At 38.1% G+C, this 19,873-nt stretch overlaps 1 protein-coding gene across 1 annotated transcript in view; it reads right to left on the reverse strand.

Moving 5' to 3' along the window:
* The window catches only part of LOC119917672 (collagen alpha-1(XIX) chain), a 99,122-nt gene that overhangs the window by 76,266 nt on the left and 2,983 nt on the right, over positions 1–19,873 (reverse strand). Inside the window, exons 3-11 of the mRNA XM_038738094.1 lie at positions 19,160–19,234; positions 18,971–19,070; positions 12,778–12,901; positions 12,373–12,648; positions 11,770–11,850; positions 11,087–11,206; positions 10,059–10,112; positions 4,519–4,563; positions 1,775–1,819 (exon numbers count right to left, since the gene is read on the reverse strand). Of these exons, the coding sequence (XP_038594022.1) occupies positions 1,775–1,819; positions 4,519–4,563; positions 10,059–10,112; positions 11,087–11,206; positions 11,770–11,850; positions 12,373–12,648; positions 12,778–12,901; positions 18,971–19,070; positions 19,160–19,234 (920 nt within the window). The remainder of the gene's footprint in view (positions 1–1,774; positions 1,820–4,518; positions 4,564–10,058; positions 10,113–11,086; positions 11,207–11,769; positions 11,851–12,372; positions 12,649–12,777; positions 12,902–18,970; positions 19,071–19,159; positions 19,235–19,873) is intronic.

A 19,873-nucleotide genomic window follows, 5' to 3' on the forward strand; every position in this document is an offset into this window, starting at 1 on the left:
CGATAAACCTGGAAACTTCTCATGACCAGGAACACAATGTTATGCTGACCGCCCTAAATATATATGCTGACAAATATATTTTCTCTATTTATACAAACATGTGGCTAATTTTGATTTGTACAGCAGGTGGTCTTGTTCTCCATCAAATTTTTGTGTAAATAAACTTGACCACGTGATTCATATGCAAATGTGCATGTGACGTCAACTGGCTTTTCTAGCTGCCAAGAGTGGCTTACCTCGGAACAAAGTTAACCATGCTGGTTGTGGGAAGACTAATGCTTGAGTTTATAACTTGCAAATTCTGTTTTTTTTTAAATCTTTTTTACTTCGACCTGTATTTTACTTGGATTACAGCAAAATTAAGTTCTCCACGCTAACCTTCTTAGGGTAATAAAGGGAAATACTGAGGGGGGTTGAGGACAGAGTGACGGCATGTAAGTACAGAATCAATCCTCTCTGAGCTGATCCTTCCTAGTTGACCAGCCTCCTTTTGCTCTTCTACAATAACAGTAGGCTGCCTTTTCTCCTAATATCACTAGCAGCTGCACCATTAACACAACATAAGGATCTTTTAAAAAAGGATTCTTTTTGTTGCAACATGCATACATAGATAGTATCACTACTTCAAATTCTGCAAATATTGTGTTTTATCTCTTTTTAAATTCAGCCATGGTAAGTATTTTCCTGACCTTTTGTCACTGTAAAGCAGCTGAAAATTGCATAGATATAATCCCAGTTGAAAGCATCAAGTAAGTGATTTGAGCTTTGCAGAAAACAGCAGTATGAACATTATAATTTAAAGGTTTAGTTCCTTTTATCAATGAGATAATGCTCAACAAAGGAGATACTAATTTGTTTTACTGTATCCTGACAACTTTTCAAACTACTGAAAGATTTTAGATTTTTTTGTGTTAACAAACTACTTTTAGTACATTTTTAGTTCCTACTCATTTTTGAGTACCAGGTACTTCTGCTTCTATTGTAGGCTCAATACTCTTTCGGTTTTGCGGTACTTTTTACCCCTAGTTTTCTTTCCTGGTTTCTCTGTTAGGGCAGAGTGAAAGTCCTCAGCCTGCAGGGAGGCTGATTTCTGCGGCAGCTGTTTGTCTACTCTAGGGGGTGATGGTGATGAAAAGAATTCCCTTTATTAAGCCACTTTAAACTGACCATCTGCAGCAGCTACCATCTACTGAGATTGTACCATTGTGGGCAAACAAATGCTGTAACATACAACAACATAAAACATATTTTTATTTAACTAACACTTTAAAGGAATGTGCACCAATAAGATTGTGCCTAAAACAACTTCAGTAATATCCAAGAATAATAGATTCATTCATTTGTAATGCATTTGTATTAAGCTAAAGAAAGAAACCATTTGCTAGCACCTCATGTTGTGGTTTACATTACATACATTAGTTTCATCACTGCAGCCAGATTTAAGAGCATGCAATAAAGTTTAACCTGAACTGACACAGAAGGGGCTTACAGTAATTTGAAAAATTAGTTTAGTCCATTAGTATTCCAAGCCCATAGTAGCATACATATCAATTAATTTCACTGCAGAAGGACATTGCGGCCTAGAACACACTTAGATCTACTTCAGATATGACAGGCACCTGAAAACAGCCACACGGAAAAATGTGCTTCGCCTCTACCCCCAGGGCACCACACAGAAAATGAAAAGCCTATAAGAATTGATTCCCTGACGAAACTAGATCTGGCTGATGTGCTATGTATGGAATATATGTCTGCTGGAGATAGTAGTACTTACCTTCTCTCCATCGATTCCCTTTTGCCCTTCTGATCCAAGTTCCCCCTGCAATGACAAGATTGAAAGTTAAAAGGCGAAGAAAAGACCCTCGAAAAGTTCATACTTTTCCCCCCACTTTTACACCCAGTAGGTCTAAACAATTTGGTACAGTTCTTAATACCACCAACACTTGTTTTTAGTGTTTCATAGATGATCAGATATTAATGACATAAGCTAAAGAATACATTCATCCAGGCATTTGGAGTAGTTTTAAGAAAACCATTTATCCTCATCAGCATGCAAATTTAAGCACCAAGGGACTACACAATCTTATCACACCACTGTAAAGTTGGACTGTGTGGTGTTGGTATGATATAGATATCATGCATTTTTCTTGAGTTATTGTGGTTAGAAGAATATGTCTACACTTGTGCACAAGACAAACAATCGCATAACACCAGGGCGACATTATACCACACATGTGCCAGGGTGATGGGGCACAAAAAACAAATAATTTCTAAATATAGTTATCTATGTAAGTAACAGTGTTCTTAAGGGGGTTAGAGTTTCCAGAACCTATTTTTTTTCTATCTTTACTGGTGCAATAACGTTAAATCCCAAACTCAAATTCACTCACAGCTCCTTCAAAATGAACTTAGCGAGGAACTACACACTTGCATCACAGTGACACCGATACAAAAACCAAAAACACATTTGGGTCCAAGACACCAAATTCCCAGCAATAGTGTTTGCTTGGTGAGCTCACTGCATCATTTCAGCTCCAGCAAAGTCTATATCATGTGTAAGATTATACATATGTTGTTGGGGAATATGCTTATTTCCACAAATGTAACATCTTAGTGGCTTATTTCCACAAATACCTTCCCGATCAGTGATTCTGCTCATGCTACCCAACCCCGACTTTCCACTCCAGCCGCCAGAAATGTGTGAGATGTCTTGGAACTTGTTGGTTCTGTTATTAGAGTGTAACCTATACAGTTTCATGACCTCAGCTGGCCCGTAAAGCTCAAGCAAACTGCCATGTTATAGTGTCCAAGGGCAACCATATCATTACTCTCATGATATCGACAGCTGCGTGAAATTGTTGCTTTCGTAATAATGCTACCAAAGGAGCCTGAAAATGTGTGTATTAGGTTTTGTCCAAGGGCACGATTTAAGCCAAAAGTGCCTTGTACCATCTGTACAGAACACGTGCCCATACAGTACATCTGTAAAAACAAAACAAAAACAAAAACAAAAAAAAACAAGTGTAATACTATAACAAACACACATTTATAAACAAACTAAATTGTGTCAGATTTCATAAAACATTTTCTGGAACAGTAAAAAAAAAACTTCATTGACGAGGAATTGAGCTTAGGTCTAAAATACTGTGCATGGTATTGTGCATTAGTATCAATAACAATACTAGTGGTACTAGTCTTGATGTTTTCCTGTGCACTGTTGTGTAACAAAACAGCTTTAGCTGTCTCCTGTACCTCATCTCAGAAAGTACAAGTGGAGAGAGCTGTGCCATTAAGCGTTAATCCATATTCCATGTATCAAGATTCATTGGCAAATATGTCACCCCACAGTGAGCTTAACATCTCCAATGGATATAGGTCCAGGATTAAGCCGTCTATCACATCCAGGAATGATCCTATTTACTGCTGATGCATAAACTGCTTCCACAACGACATACAGTACAATTGATCACTAGAATGCAATGAAATATCTAGTGGCTATGTATTTTATCTGAGAATAAAATCACGATCGCACACCTTTTCTTTCTAACATATTAAAATACTAAAGGACATCTCACTGCAAGACATGGAAACAACACCCAACGTAGAAGCATTACAGTAAGTGGTGGCTCCTGGCTTGACACACCCTTCCTCACTGAATGAGATTAACACAGGCATATGAGGGTCAAAAAGTTTTCTGATGACAAAATCATATAATGCAATAAAAAAGCATCAAAATAGGGATCCCAGTAAAATATAATTTTAATGAGAGCATGCAAAAACTGGCAGTTTTCTTAGCTCTTCAGGAGCAACAGTGAATTACAGAACATGCACTTCGCCAGTCTTAAACTTTCTGTTCTCCACAGCAATGCCTGTCACTCCTGACCTCCACTATTGGCCTGGGGAGGGTGTAGACTGTTACCTCAAATACACATAAAGTTATGCAAGCTATTTGTTTTTAACACCCAACAGTGAGGAGCTTCACTGAGAAGGCATAACTGAGACGCTGAGGTTCACAGTCAGATCCCATCCCTCTCTGCACAGACAGCCCGACCATCGAATAGAGGTTGCAGGTACAGAGACAAGGACACGACCCCTTACTGGCTTACCACCAATGAATACTGCTAACTGTGTCCAATGGGACGCCTGACTGAACCAGTCACGCCACTGCTTGGGACTGAACATGCATCTCTGTAGCAGCACCATTCACTCTGCGCCAACCAGGCACCCACTTGCTGGTTTAATTTGATTTTGAGATTGCTTTGTTTTCTGTGTTGCTGTGATGGGGTCAACACAAAGCAAGCCAGTGATTCAATCCAATGATGTTAGAAAATCATCTCAGAGAGGGGCAGTGACAGATTCCATAAATCACTAAACAAAACATGCCACCTGCTTTTCAATGGATTAGAAATCCACGTGGTAAAAAGTTTGAGGAAGTTTGAGTTCATGTCAATCACAGCTTTAAGTGCAAAGCAACTTGATGGTTATATTTCTAAGTTGTTTCAGTGGTGAATGGCTTACATTATGTCCTGGGTTTCCTGGAAGCCCGGCCTCCCCTGTGTCGCCCTGTGACAAAACCAACACACAGAACAGTTAGTGAAAGGTCTCTCGTTCACAGATTAGTGAATAGCTTTATGAAGGCTTGTCATTTCGTCAGCGATCTTGCTCCTACAGCTGTTCTACAAGTTCTTGCTGACACAGTGGCTCAGCAGCTGCAGACCAGGATAATATTTCCAAACAACTGGAAAGCACAAATCTGAACCTTGTTAAGGTTCATTGTGTTATTTTAATAATTGTATCATTTTAAGAAAGAGGACAGAGCGGCGTAACAAAGGAAGAAAAGCTTAATTGTTTTAGGGATATAACATTACAGGACAGTATAGGACAAGACACAATGGGAAAGAAAAGGAAAGGAAAGGGAACTAATTGTCCCCAATATTGCTAAGACAGAGAAGATGGAAGTAGATAGGTATTAAACAAATTAAGCAAACACAGAACTTGCTGCAAGCTAAGAATCTAATTAAACACGATGTCCATTCACGGTCACATCTTCATTTCAAGCCCTGTTTGTTAGAACTCAATAAGCTTGTTTAGGAGGAACATGAAATTGTGGTCAAACTTAATAACTAAGACGCTATCTCTATAGCATGGGTTATGAACTCATTATTCTGCCCATTATTCTAGACAGCATGCTCACTCTACCTTTCATTTGATCCTAAGAAATACAGTTCTTCAGTGAAGTAAACTGACTAGATATTAAGCTAGGTGTGATACTTTCCATGGACTCAGCAATTAGACGATGATTCCATTTGCGTGAGACAATAGAAATTCACAACTGCTGATGTCTTTCGTTAAGGACAGATAAACCTGCTTAAAAATGCCTGTGGGAATGTACATATTCCCACATTCATTCATTTACATTTTCTGTCCAATTGCTGACACAAAACTCTTTTTAGAAACGCTAATAGCATTTTAAGTGTGATGAATATAATAGGAACAGTGCAAGGTTTTGACAGTATATCAAAATTCAGTGTCAGTGCAATAATAAACTGTCTTGAATAAGATTCCTGGAATTATTCACTTTGGCGGTACAATGGGTATAAATTGAATTAGTGGGTACTAATTGAAAACACAAGCCATAAGGGCAGGAGAGTTGTAAATGGGGCAAAACAAATTAAGGATATTGTAAAAGGGGAAGAAGTTTTAATTTCACCATTATGCCTGTGTTTTTTTCTTTTGCATGTACATGCATGAGCAGTAAATCTAGTAATACCAGGGTTTATATGCAAGGCCATAGAAAATGGATTTCCTTTCAAGTAAGCTGCATTCTTATAACCCAATCCTTATCTGTTTAATTTCCTGTGGGATTCTGGATTAATCATAGCAGTTTAATCCCTTTGCAGTGCATTAGAATCCTCCATCAAACTCTGACTGTAATGCGGGATAGTACTTTCTGTTGGAGTAACACAGCTAAAGTAATCCACACACACTTTCCCAAGGAACCCTCTGTGTAGGTCACAATGATTGGCCTGCAGTTCTTATTATGGGTGTTTTAAATGCTCTAAATTGCCCAGATGTCTTTGATTAATCTCTACAAAGTCAAGCTAAATTGTTAATAAGTATACTCTCCGATCTTTTACAGCTTGAGATTCTCATGTTGGTAATTGAAAGGCTCATGAGCTTACCTTATTAACAGTATTTGCTATGAAGTTGTTAACCCCCTTTTAATGTATTATAATGTAAATCTAAAAGAGTGTATCCCTGTTTAATGGTCACTAGAACTCCCTTTGAAATGTAGCGATCAATATGTATTAAATATGCTTTAACAGACATGCACTGATACCATAATTTACCAGACAGATTCATGTCCAACAAAGTCAGAGCGAATAAGAGAAAAGCAATAACTGCACGCGACTGTGTCCAAGCATGACGTTTCTGATCTACAGCACAGATGGCTCAAAATAAACTACTTTTACGGGTTTTTTTCTCACAGTGGTGGTGGTACATGAACATTTGCCCACAAAACGGGAGAAACATTTTCACTTGACGATCAGTGACATTATGTTGTTTTCAAGTATCTGCTGCTCTTGCTCAGAATGATGATTATATTCTAGTTGCTTACTTGACTGATATTTTAACTAATGTCAGTGAATGGCATACTGTATACTGCGTTGACTTCATATGCAACTATGCCTGCACTACTGAATCAAATATACAATACCATAACTTCTTAACCTGTAAAACCAAGAGGATTTGTTTCAAGTTATTTTTTGGCAAAGTAAAGTGTGTCAGAAAACCTTTGCAACTGAGTCTGTCAAACACAACAACTATGGCTTGTGTGGACTAATTCTACAACTCTATAACTCTAAATCAGGTCAATTAAATTATCTCAAAGCACCACTGTCAGTGTACTAATTGCTGGAGTGGCACTGGAGCTGCTGTGCCTGTAAAAAGTATTGATTTCATTCACCATTTAAACAAATGCCTCCCTGCCCAAGATTTGTTAAGCCACGATTTAACCTTAGATTACATGTGGTGTTTTTCCACACTCAGAATGTCTTCTCCTCTCATAGTGCAACAATTCATTACACTATGCACGTATAAGAAGATGAATAGATGAACAAGGGGATTAGGACGAAAAGGAGGTTGAAATGAAGAAGATGAACCTCCCAAGACCAGAGGTGGGAGGAACAAATGGGGGGAAGTAGGTCAGAAATGAACACCATGATCACATTGTCTTTACAGTAAAATAGATGTCAAGAATAGAATTCATAATTGTGGTGCTATAAATACACTAGGGGGCGTGTGATTCAGACAAAAAAAATGTTTGAAATAGCTTAACTTAAATATGCTATATACTAAATGATTCAAAAATCAAAGAGCAAAATATTTATATTGCATTGCATCAAATGTTTGCCAGTAGTAGTGTAGATTAATTTGGTGATATCAGTAAAATTGGTGCTAATAGACATAAACATTGAGGCTAATTAAAAATAAAGCTGTGTGGGTTGCCATATTGTTGTTGTTGTGTATTTTATTGCATATTGTGCACTTCACACTGTAAGTATTTAATGTTATTGTGTATGTATATGGTGCATAATTAAGGCAGGGTAAGCAAGAGCTCAAGCATTTCATTGTATTCTTATCCACATGATAATAAAGTTGAACCTTGAACCTTGGATATAAGCTACTACTATCATGAGCCTTCATCAGAATTAAACATTAATATAAACATGGCATTATACTTGAGTTACTATACTTCAGTTAAGTTTCACTTTACCACTGAGGTAACATACTATTAATCCACAGTGGAATGTCATCAGACAAACACAATAATAAAGGTTATGTTTTGTTTCTCAGTAAAAACGGGTTAGAAGAATGTCTTGGTGTTTTCAGCTATATTTTGCCAGTTTACCACCATGAGACTAGAGGGCTTAGTATTGCATGTGTAGTCCCTGATCAAGTTTTTCCTTAACTTTATTGATTTAGTCTTCAAGCCTATAATAGGATTTGTTATAAATTCTGTTGTTCAGTAAGTAAACAAATGGTGCCAAGTATTGATTCGTTGAAGACCTGAAATTAGATTTCGGGTGTTAACAGTATGAGCCACTGACTCATGGCACAAGACATGGCCAGCAGAAATAATGGCCTGTGCTGCTGAAAATCATGTGTAAATTGTTGTTGAGTATTGTGACATAACAGCTCAGTAAGCTTTTACTCAGTACACTCTTAACATGCTTTTGCTGTACACAGGTGATCTTTGCAGATAAAAGATACATATTTGGATTTGCTCTCAGGCGTCAGTTAAAAACTAATTTAGGGAATACATTTCCAAAGAACATGTCAAGGTGCCTGCTATACAAGCAATTTTTTTTTTATATGTAAAATTGCCTGATGCATTCTTACCCACTGTAGTCATATCAATTAGCAACAAGTAATTAATCAGCAGCACCACCAACACACTCAAAGTGCACATACAGCTTGAGAGCTCAACTCTGCTATGTCAATTAAGAGTCATTAGAGGCCAATTACTAAACATTTACAAACCTGATTAGTACAATATGTTGCTATACACACATTGTTTGGAATATAATATTGAAGAAAATGGATTCCCACATAGCACATCTACAAACATCTATGACTGTTTTAAAGAGTGCATAGTTGTCACACCATATAGAATCATAAAAATAACAACAACTAGACAAACACTAGAAATTAAAACTATAGAGCTTTAAAGCTACAAATGTATGTACTGTGTATATTTTGACATTGTAAATAATTGCCTGGAATAATGGCAGCACAACGCAAAACATGAATTCCTTCTTTAACAATTTTGAAATCTCTATCATTTATGATTTATTTTACACCTTGAAGACAGAAAAACGGCCTAAAATGTTATGTCAGTGTTAAGCTTTATTCTATAAACAGCACCAGCAGCTGGTGCTGTTTATAGAATAAACAATGTCACAGTAAGAACAATTCACTGTGTAGACAGGACAAAAAATACCCCACTTCCAAATTTCAGCACTGGGCTCTACAGGTTTAATGATTTTACACCCATGTGTGTCGCTTTCCAGGAATTAGTGGTTTTCCAGGAAGAAAAGTCTAACAGTCATCCTGCATATCTTAATCCCACAGCCACATCATGGTAATTAGGACACTGACCCCAAAAGCCATCTGGTCTTATCAGGCATAGAGTACCACCACCTGTTCATCCCGATGCATTCCATTCATTGCTGGACACATTCTCCTTTGGTCCTTTTTTTTAACCTTGCACAACATCTAAAAGGGGATTTTACACTCCAAACAATGTGATTTGTCTAGGGGGGAATAACACTGTTTTTTGTCTGGGTATTTGGTAGTTCGTTTATATTTTTCTGTTTTCCTCCAAACAACACCACAGTCACAATTTTCAGTGACAGGGCATTTACAATTTACAGTTTCACCTGTCCATTGAGCTGTCATGGAGAAAGTATTCTTCCCTTTCTGAACAACATTTTTTTTTCTCGAGTGATTGGAGAAGAAGTATGATTTCCCAATTCATACACCTTGGGAGATTTGGGAGAAAATTTACCACGCGAAGGTAATTGTATGGTATCGTCTCTGTGAAGGACCTTGACTGCTGAACATGAAACTTTGTCAGACAGCATAGACATTTGCTTGCTAAGAGAGAGATGTACTCCTCTTCCTCCGACAATCAGTGTATGACACAAGAATACATTTGTCTTATAGGGACTTGCTCTCTGTCTTGACATTTAGACCTTGCAACTTCCCTGGAAAACCAGTTGTACTTGCCACAGAGAAAGCCCAAGGCAGCAGTTGAGAATATCATTTCAGAACAAAAGTATGGTTATTTAACAACAAGGGACAAAGCACGGTGGCCCTGTGATAACACTCTCTATGATTAAATCTTTCTGCATTATGTATGACTTACCGTGACTTGTCAGTGATGCTTCCAACCTAGTTATGTCTAGACTGCAGTGAAAATATTGCATCTCTACCATTTACTTAACCCTTGCACAAAAGTGCATATATCAACATCATAAAAATATAGTCCATACCTTGGCTCCTTTATCCCCTTTTTGTCCATCTATACCTGGCAGACCAGCATCTCCCTGTGCACAAAGTATACATTAGTAGGACTGAAAGACTTCTTGTAATAAAAGAAAATGTTACTATTGCTACTGAATCATGCTTTATCAATCACGTATGCCATCAACATAAATCCTGAACATATGACACTTGATTGTGATCCTGACTTTTGATTCTTAAGTCTCTACAAAGAAGCAGGTGTGTGTGAGCCACTGTCTTGGTCTGTGTTTGTTTAATTAAAAGACTGTGCCCTCGTATTGCCAAAAGAGAGATAGATAGATGCAGGTGCTAATAAAGGTTTTAAAATAAAGAAAATAAAACTCTACACCCACTAACTAATTGGAAGGAAATGTCATTTTGTGAAGTCTGAGGGCATTTTTAAAGAAAACTCATCTATTAGTTACTGTTACCATACTGATATGCCAATGGTACACATTGTTACAGAGTATAAGCTGTTACTCTATGGATGCTGCATATACTAATATACTAAAAGTTTTTTTGGTATCAGTTAATGATATTGATTTTTTAAAAATTGCAATGTCATTGTGTTTCAATCTAGCACCCTAAAATGTTGATTTGACTGTTTGACAAAATTAAAAAATCATAAAAGGCAGGGTGTGGAATTGGACATCACCTTGCAGCTGTACCATCTGCTCCACTGAAGCTTTCAGGTCTCAATTTGCATTTTAATCTGACATCAAATCTAATATTTGCAGTTGAAAGAATCCTTTTGCATTTTCACAAATTTATAGCAGTGTGCAGATGTACCATGTTTAAACAGTTTGTGAGAATTATACCTGTGTTTACTAATAGATTATGGCTGTACTGCCCGTGGTTGGCATCCAAAGAAAATACCTTTTGGTATAAATGTCGTTTAAGTGGCTGTTTAGTGCCTATAAAGGATTGAGGACATGTAGTGTAAATCAGAGCTGGTTCAGTTACAATAGGCATTACACTTACTCATTTAGAGGCCCTTGTTGGGTGGAATTGATTGTACCTTTTCAGTGGGACAGTGACATCTGTCAGTTGACTGTAAGGGCGGCTGAGACAGCATCTGGGGGAGCTGGGCTGTAACCAGGGGAGGGGAAGTCCCATTAAATGTCTTCTTGGCTTCACACTGGATCGATACAGAAATTTCACCATTTAGACTTACTTTGTCAGGTTCACTACATCAAAAATCCACTGCACACTTAACCCAAGCTAACCTGAGTTTTAGGTGGCATATATTTACGTCATGCTACAAATAGGAACTATAAAATGCATAGTGCGCAGTTTAACTATTAGTACAAAGCAGACAAACAGTGATTAGTCCATAAGGTTGTGACAATTCCCTAAGAGTAACTGTACCCTGACATGACAGCATGCATTATGTAGACATGTAATGTTAAGGGGTCAAAAGTCATCTCTCCATTTGGAATCAATGTAACATAAGCTCTTAATGATTCTATGGTGATAGAAGATCTCTGTTATTAAGTTTCTTTCGGTTTCTGATCACACTGCATAGGTTAAAATGAATGTACATTAGTACAGTTTTCTATCTCTGAAATTTGAATATTATATCTTTAGTTGTGAAATGAACTATATATGATAAAGGACGGAAATATCATAAATTCTCATTGCACGTTGTCATTTTATGTAAAATAAACAGTGGGTGTTAGTTGATGAAACATAACACTTTACCTTTGGCTCCAGTAGCTCACAGCAATTTTCCATTTCAGCCATATAAGGGTCACAGTAGATTAGAATTTGTTTCAGTTCAATCTGCGGAAAAGAGCTTTTATTATGAGATCATTCCAGCATCATACAGTTTTATTTGCTCTGCACTTGACAGTAAAATCTGTTCAACTGTCAGCTGTTCTAGCTTGAAGTTGAAGCTTGAACAGTTCAAAAACATCACTTCTAAACCTAAAATTAATCTAAACCTAAGCTTCAACTTCTAAATAAATTGCAGCTGCTATGGGGCAAAACCCTAGCATTTTTTCATATTTACTGACTTATATCTTTCCAAATGACTTTGACTAAAGAGTCAGCTGTTAATGCTACTTAAGCCAAGTCCTACTCAGAAACATTGATTGACCAACTGGCATGGCTGGCCTAATGTTTTTTTAGCACTTTGGGCAATCTCTGACACATATGACCCAATAGAGGATTTACACAAAATGATTTGAAGATAGTACGCTATTAATCAAAACTGGTGACAAATAACAAAACTACCACTCCAAAATTGGTAAATCCTTAAATGACACAGTTTAGATTTAGCTACAAATTTTGCTTGGGACATACATCTACAGGCCGCCCATCCTCTACTCTCGTCGTGATGAGAGTGCGTCCACTTGGGTCAAAGTTGTCCTTCTCATCGGTCAGCCTCTTTTCTATTAGCTTGCAGTCGAGGTAAATGGAGGCTATGTTGCTCTGTACAGAAATGCTCAGCTTGTGCCACTGGCGATCGAAGAGGGCATGTAGGTCACGGCTCTTAAACGTGTAGCGGAGAGTGTTCTTCAGCAGGCCCTGGAAAGAAAACTCCACCACCTTCTTGCCACCATCAACCACAACAGATACCTGAGGAGCAAAGAAGTGTTTAAAAATGGGGTTCTTGTCACAAAGGAAAAACATCTATCCCGTCATATTCTACCATATTTGTATGTACTGAAATTGATATGTGACGTTAAAACATACAGTGAGGCCCACCTGACTGCCTCCCGACTGGTCAAATATCTGCCAAAGATACCAGCGGTCTCTTTTTGTTGTTCTTCTTACCCGGAAGATGGTGACAAGGGAGTATTCACTCGAAAGACCATTTGGAAATACCAATCTAAAGAAAACATCGTATGACACAGTCAGATTCACAGAGAATATAAACATCAAATCGAAACTAATCTTTATCTAAATTAAAACATCAAAAATGAAAGATAACAATGTCAAGTGTGTCTCAACAGTGAATGTAAACCCTTTAAAATCTTTCACTGGCTGAACAATGAACCAGCCAATCAACTTCAATGATCAATAAAACATTTCAATATCCCGCTGCAGAGACATAAATAAACCTGACCAACTTGATTCCATTTAGCTTGATGGATTTTATACTGGCTTCCCTGACATTCAGATAATGAAAACATACAGAAATTGATCCAAAGTCACAGAAGCCAATCTTTTACCTCACCGAGATACCATGTGCTAAAGTTATAGGGTTGTAGATGCCTAGTGCCATGCATCTATAGGTTTATGCGTACGACCTCAGCTGCTCTGTAAAATCATAATAACAATTCCGTGTTCACAGCCGAAAATGTGCTCCAGCAGAAGCAAAATATGCAGAGAAATAGAGAATATATATAGGGAAAAGAATATCATATTTCAAATCACACCCACTCTCATATGAAATATAGCTTATTCAGTAACTCATCTCTCAGCCCACACCCCCACTCCCTTCTTAATTTTATACATTGCGTAAAAAGAACAACCAAACATTGTACCCTTCAAACTACTCTAACCCTAGCCCTAACTCCAGATTCAGATTAACGCTCAAAAGTGGAGGAGCATAAACATAATAAATCAAGATCAGCAAAAATAATAATAATGCAATGATAAGGTCATTGAAAAGGCAGAGCACAGCCTGGGGGAGGGAGAGAGAGAGTTTCTTCAGACAGGTTGGAAATTAGTTTTCAGTCCAATATATCATCTCCTATTCTCTCAGAGCTTCATACCCTCTTCTATTGTGTCCCTTAAATTCTTTGAGATTTCTGTGTAAATGGTACATGACTAACATGATAAATACACCAAGCTAAAGCTCCTGAAAAATCAAATGCTTCTTTGAGAGGGCAAGGACTGGGGAGGTTATTTGTTGCCCAAGGGCTAAAGGACTTTTTCAGTTGCAAATCAATATGAAAAGTGGCAGGGCAATTTATAAAAATGAGGTTTTAAAAAATTAATTCAACACAGAATCTTGCCATGCTGTGCATACAGTAACTCCTTGTCCCACATGTATTACACATTGTAATAAGAGCCAGGGAATAATGTGTGCAACAAAAGAGAATGTACTACACTAGACATTTAAGCAGGTTTAAGATATTCTGCACAATTCACTGCAGGGCTGTTTTCTGTGTTCTGCCCTGGAGTTCACACCCATCTTCGCAAAGTCTCCAACTACGTCTGCTCTTATTTCAAAACACAGTCTGCCTACAGTGCGGCACACTTGATCTCTGAGGGCCCAGAGGGTTAAAGTTCTTGACCTTGTGTTGACTGCCATCTGTAGCTAAATGGCTAAACTCGGAGCTCAGTGTTGGTTGGCGTGCTTCTTTGGAAAAACGCTCCTCTGCATGTAAGTGATAATGAGAGAATGAAAAGGATCTGCATTCATTTCCCCTGCTCCCATGCTTCAATGCCAAAACAACTTTTACAGTATACTGAATGTGATTCTGCCAACCCTGTGTTGTGCAAGTTCCATTTATATATATAACTACATTGCATTGGCAAATATGTTTTGGAAAAAATGTAACTGCCTAATGGATTACATTCAATGACTACATCCATTATCAGGAGAAGCACAAAGGTTCACAGAGCAACACCCTGGCTGCCACAAGAGTTATAATCAAAACTAATTCCATTTTTACAAGGAACGGCCATGTGTTTTCTGGAAACTATCACCACTCTTGGAAAATCTCTTTGACCATGCATATTGCTTGGCTGACACTGCTCCTTGTATAATCAGAGACAATGGTTTGACAGAATGTCACAGCAACACTACCGGTCTGGTAGAGAATCTCCCGGAAGCGGCTTTAGTGTCCTTGCTTGTAAGAAATCTTATCCAGGAGGATTCTTTTAAATTAGTCAGAGGAATCAGATTGCTCTAGCTGAAACAATCAAACCTCCGATGTTGGCCTAGTTGGCTCACATCCCTTTCACTGACACCCAGTCCTCCAGCAGCTCAAAGTGGGCTCAGCCATGTTGGTTTATACGCTAAATGCATCATTCATGCTAGCAAAGACTGTAACTTCCTCTCAGCTTGAGTCCCCTTTCCTGTTTAAATGTGGAAGGGGTGTGCTTGCCAGCATGATAGAAGACTGCCACTGATCAAGAAGAGCTTATACAACCAAGTGTACATGTGTGTAGCTGGGATGTGTACGATTGCCATGTTATCATCATTCCAGTAACATATAAGGGTTCCTTGGCACCCGTACCTAATTCAAGATAACACTGCAACAGCAAAAGGGCACTAGCAACAGATTTTCAATTTCAATCAACAAAAATTCTTTAAACAGAGTGTGAAATTGTTCAATGGTAGGAAATCACTGTCAAATCACTTACCATTAAAATGACTGAACTGTTCCTGTCTGACTGGTAATGTGTGTTGTGCATTTGGTTAATTTTCCTTACTGCTTCATACAAGCCCCATGACACAAGTCACACTCTATGGATGCGTATTTGTAAGTAAGTAAGTACAGGTAAGTTAAAGCATTTCACACTGTCTGCATGTGTGAGGCCATAAGCTAAAAGGCCACTGACGTCAACATATATCTTTACAAAATGTATTTCTAAACAGAAAATATGTATATATCTATAGCCAAGCATTTATAAACTGCATTTTCCAGAAATAGTTTAGATGCTTATGACTTAAGAAAGAGTGAGTCAGCTATAAAGTATTGATTGCAGTGAGCACAGATGATTAATTAGCTGACACGACAGTCACAAACCACTGAAGCCATGGATTGATAAACAAATACAAACCCTGCTCATTTGAGTCTCAATGGCTCCTTTATGTCTACATTCCAAATACACTGTATCTTAAGCATCTACACATAACATCAGCATTGCTTTGTGTATCCCATTTTACTTGTTTCTAGTTGCTTTAATGAAAGTGAACGTTACAGAAAATTTACATTAATAATAATTACAATAACAAAAAGCACAACAAATTCTGAATCTGTAGACTTGTGTGCATTCTGTCTTCATACTTGGGTAGGTTTTGTTTTGCAAAATAAGGATTGGAATGTCAGTCAACATAAAACTATAGTCAAATAAGGCTGCTTGCTGCCTTATTGCAAATAAGATTATGTGACAAAGAGCGAGGCCATGCAAGAGATTTAACAAATAGATACTAGAAATCAGCAATATCAACACGGCCTTCAAGACAGTGGGAGGGGTTTCACACCCTACTTGGCCCACCAAGCAACCTTAGATCTGGTTTTTGCAGGAATATAGGACAGCAAGGGGTATAGAACAGTGAGGAGTATAATCAGCAGGAATGAGTTTCAACCCCTGACCCAAAGTACACACCAAAAAGTTAAGCGCAGAATGGATGCCAAAGCTCATCTTAAGTGTCTAACTCTGCAGCTAGACAAAGTCACAATGCTGTGCCTTGACAAAATCCCAGCAACCAAATAAACACAAAACTGGAATTACCATATTAGAGATAACCAAAGTAGCATACTCGAAGGTTCCTCTAAAACAAATACTCACTAACCAACAAACTCGTCCCACGGTGCAGATTCAAAGACAAAACAATGCTCACTCAAACAAAATCTAAACAAGGCATGAGCTACAGCAATACCAAAGCTGCTACACCAAGCTGCCAATTTGCAGACACAATTACGGTAAAAACTTCCTCACTACTAACATTCTAGTACCTCACTTACCAAAACAAGTTCTACACATTATCAAGACTAGACAAAAGGAGAGATTTTTACAATTTCAGCCACATTAGAAGGTTATAGCCCTAAGAAACAAATGCTCAAACGTGTATTGAAAGATGTGCATGATCCCCAGCCCTATCTAACTAATTCTGCTTACTACCCAACTAGTCTCAACCTTAGTCCTCAAACAGATGCTAGTAGTGGGTACGGTTATGCACCGGTTTCAACAAACCCAAAAGGCATCCAGAAACTGGAAACCCTCTGGCAACCAGGGAAATGCTCCCAAGACAGCTTCACCCACACTCTGCACAATACTAAAGTGAAGAAAAGACAACAGTAGGTCTCTGTTGAGATCAAACACCCTCAGCCTGCAAATAGGGGACAAAAGCTGCTCCCGTTAAACATACAACAAAAAAATGCAGAACTGTATTGTATTGCAAACACCACAAAGCCTGTACGTTTTTTGCCTAAATATATGAGGAAATGTGTAATATGTATTGGGACGACAAATTTTAATTATAAATATAAATATAGCACATTATATAAACAACATATTATATGACTCAGATGTGAATATGAGACAGTTCATATAAGATGTAAAGAGGGCAAGTCCATGTTTCTACAGACAGACAGCAACATGGTGCTTTAATACATTATAGAAGCATGTTATGAATATGTGTTGAACTTTGTAGGGCAATTTGTCACCTCACACAAATGTTCCTTGAGTATGTTAGCTCCAATATATGCACCATAATGTGTGCTGTGCCAAGGAGCTGGTAGTCTTAACATTAGCCAGATCTCAAGAGTCGAGCATCTATTGCTGAATATCCTGCTGGTAAAGTGAGCAACGTTTTAGTGGCTGTGGCAGGGGCAGAGGGGCCTCCTGCTTCGTGCAATTGCCCTAGCTTTCCTTTCTCAGCTGACATGCAGTATCACCTGTCAAAGTACTTAGATAATTGGATATGAGAGGGATCGCAGTCTGGCCACTATAACCAATGACACTGTCAGCAGTGTCATTGAGAACCAGCATCTTCTTGCACCATGGGCCCAGACTGAGGGAAGGGCTGAAGTAAATGTATTTTCAGCTGGCAGACTGAACAGGGAAGGAGATCACAAATCACCTGGCTCAAAGATTCTTTCACCTAGCCAGAGGGTGAGTGGCAGTAAATGTTTACAGTTGCACGTCATGTAAAAATGCTAAAAATATCCACCCCCTCGCGATGGAATGACAAAGTGTTCTCTTTTACTGTTACAACTTGAGGACACAAAACAATAAACATCTCAAAATACATTTTTCAAAATTCAAAACATCACTGTAAAGCCACATTTGGCAACCACCACAGGTTCATGTGTGCTGCTGGTCTTTCTTGATACAGCTGATGGTGCTACATGTAAAAGTGCAGTAGGCCTTTATAAATATTAAATCAATTTCAAATCCCTACTATATCATCATATCAGCATCAAGGTGAAGTCACAGAGCGGTCCCACCAGTTGACCAGGGGAATAAAGGTCTTCAGTAAATGGAACCTTAGTGTGTCATTTATGTAGTTATTTTAATATTCCTGTCTTATTATACATGCTCAGACTGTTTTTTTCATTCCTTTATGTCCTACTTTTTGCCCTTAGGAGATTTCTAGAATAAATGCCATATATATTAATTCTGTTCAAATTATTCCCTGTCTAACAGCTCACCTCACAGCGTGCCCTTATTAGCCAAGGCAAATGAAACTATTGCTCTGAGCAGGGTATATCTGGGTTGCCTCAAGTCAACCCTTTCATGAAATCCGGTTATGGCTACAATGTTCTTTTTTTCCCTTAGAATATCAACGTATCTGAAGGAGAAGACGCTTAAATTCCATCATGATTTGCACAACAGAGATCTATAATAGCAGCAACATTTGAGCTATTTTTACAGTAGTGTGGTCTTGAAGTATTTGAGTTATAAGAAATAAACAGAACCTGTACATGAGGGAGCCAAATAGTAATAGCATAGGTGTTAATCCAAATGAAAACTGCAGTTTCATATTGGTCATAGCCTTGGCCACACATGAGTGACTGCATCTCATAGCATGCTTACATTGTGCTACAGTTCCACAGCAAGAGCACGAGAGTGGTAGAAATGAAGCAGCATATGCTGAGATTTTTTCCTGGGTCATGACTAACATGCACGCTGTCTGTCTGAGTTATCCTCAAATGTCACCAGAGTACACCAAACTCAAATGATGCATGCTAACACACATGAGCATGCTACTCACTTTGTTGGTTTAATGAGTGGACTGCTTCCTAAACGAAATGACGGCAGGTCTTCTGTGACTGTTCCCTTCCGGAGAAGAAACCTTTCCGTAAGATCAAATCCTGTGAACGGAATTACAATGTGTCACTAGATTGAAACAAGCCAATGCTGACTTATTCACAAAGCAGTTATATTCACAGCAAGCACATACCTGTGATTTCCAGGGGACGTTCTAAAATATCAGAAAACCTGTATTCCTCCACGCTCAGAGGGGGACATGAGCCATCTGGAAGAAAGCCACAAAAAAAGTTGGTTGTGCTGGGGATGCTACGGATGATCACCAGTGGACCAGTTTTGACTAGTACTACAAAAGAGCAAATGATAGATTGAATCATGAATTAATTTCCAGAGTACATTTCCTTTGTTTTAAAAACAAAACTTCTTTGGGAGAAATCAACATCAGAGCACAAAATCAATTCACAGTTTTTCCATTAATCTTTAAAACTTTAGTTTAAGGTAGATGTAATTTAGTGGCAAGCCCATATCTACTTTACTGGAAATGAAATGAAGACAGACTTTATGAATACTGATAGTGCCTGTGATATTTTTACAAGTCTACAGTTTTGGTTCAAAACTGTCACACACGCAGTCTTTTTCAAACATATAAAGTGGATTCCCCAAATAATGGCATTAGAAAAGGGTGATTTAGTTCTGCTTAGCTTAACACCTGTATATATTATCCTCTACTTATTGATTTGGGATGTAATTTAAAGTTTTAATACATTATTATCTAAAGATAAGAGCCTTTTAATCATAAAAGAATCATCACCAGTCTGTTTGTCTGTTCTTTACCTCAACATTAATGAGAGATCCTTCATTTTATAGATAAACTTGACAACAGAAAGACCATAACCACAAGCTCTTG

Source organism: Micropterus salmoides, unplaced genomic scaffold, assembly GCF_014851395.1.
Source record: "Micropterus salmoides isolate LMB-PRFRI ecotype aquatic unplaced genomic scaffold, ASM1485139v1 Ms_hic_scaffold_22, whole genome shotgun sequence".
Lineage (NCBI taxonomy): Eukaryota > Metazoa > Chordata > Actinopteri > Centrarchiformes > Centrarchidae > Micropterus > Micropterus salmoides.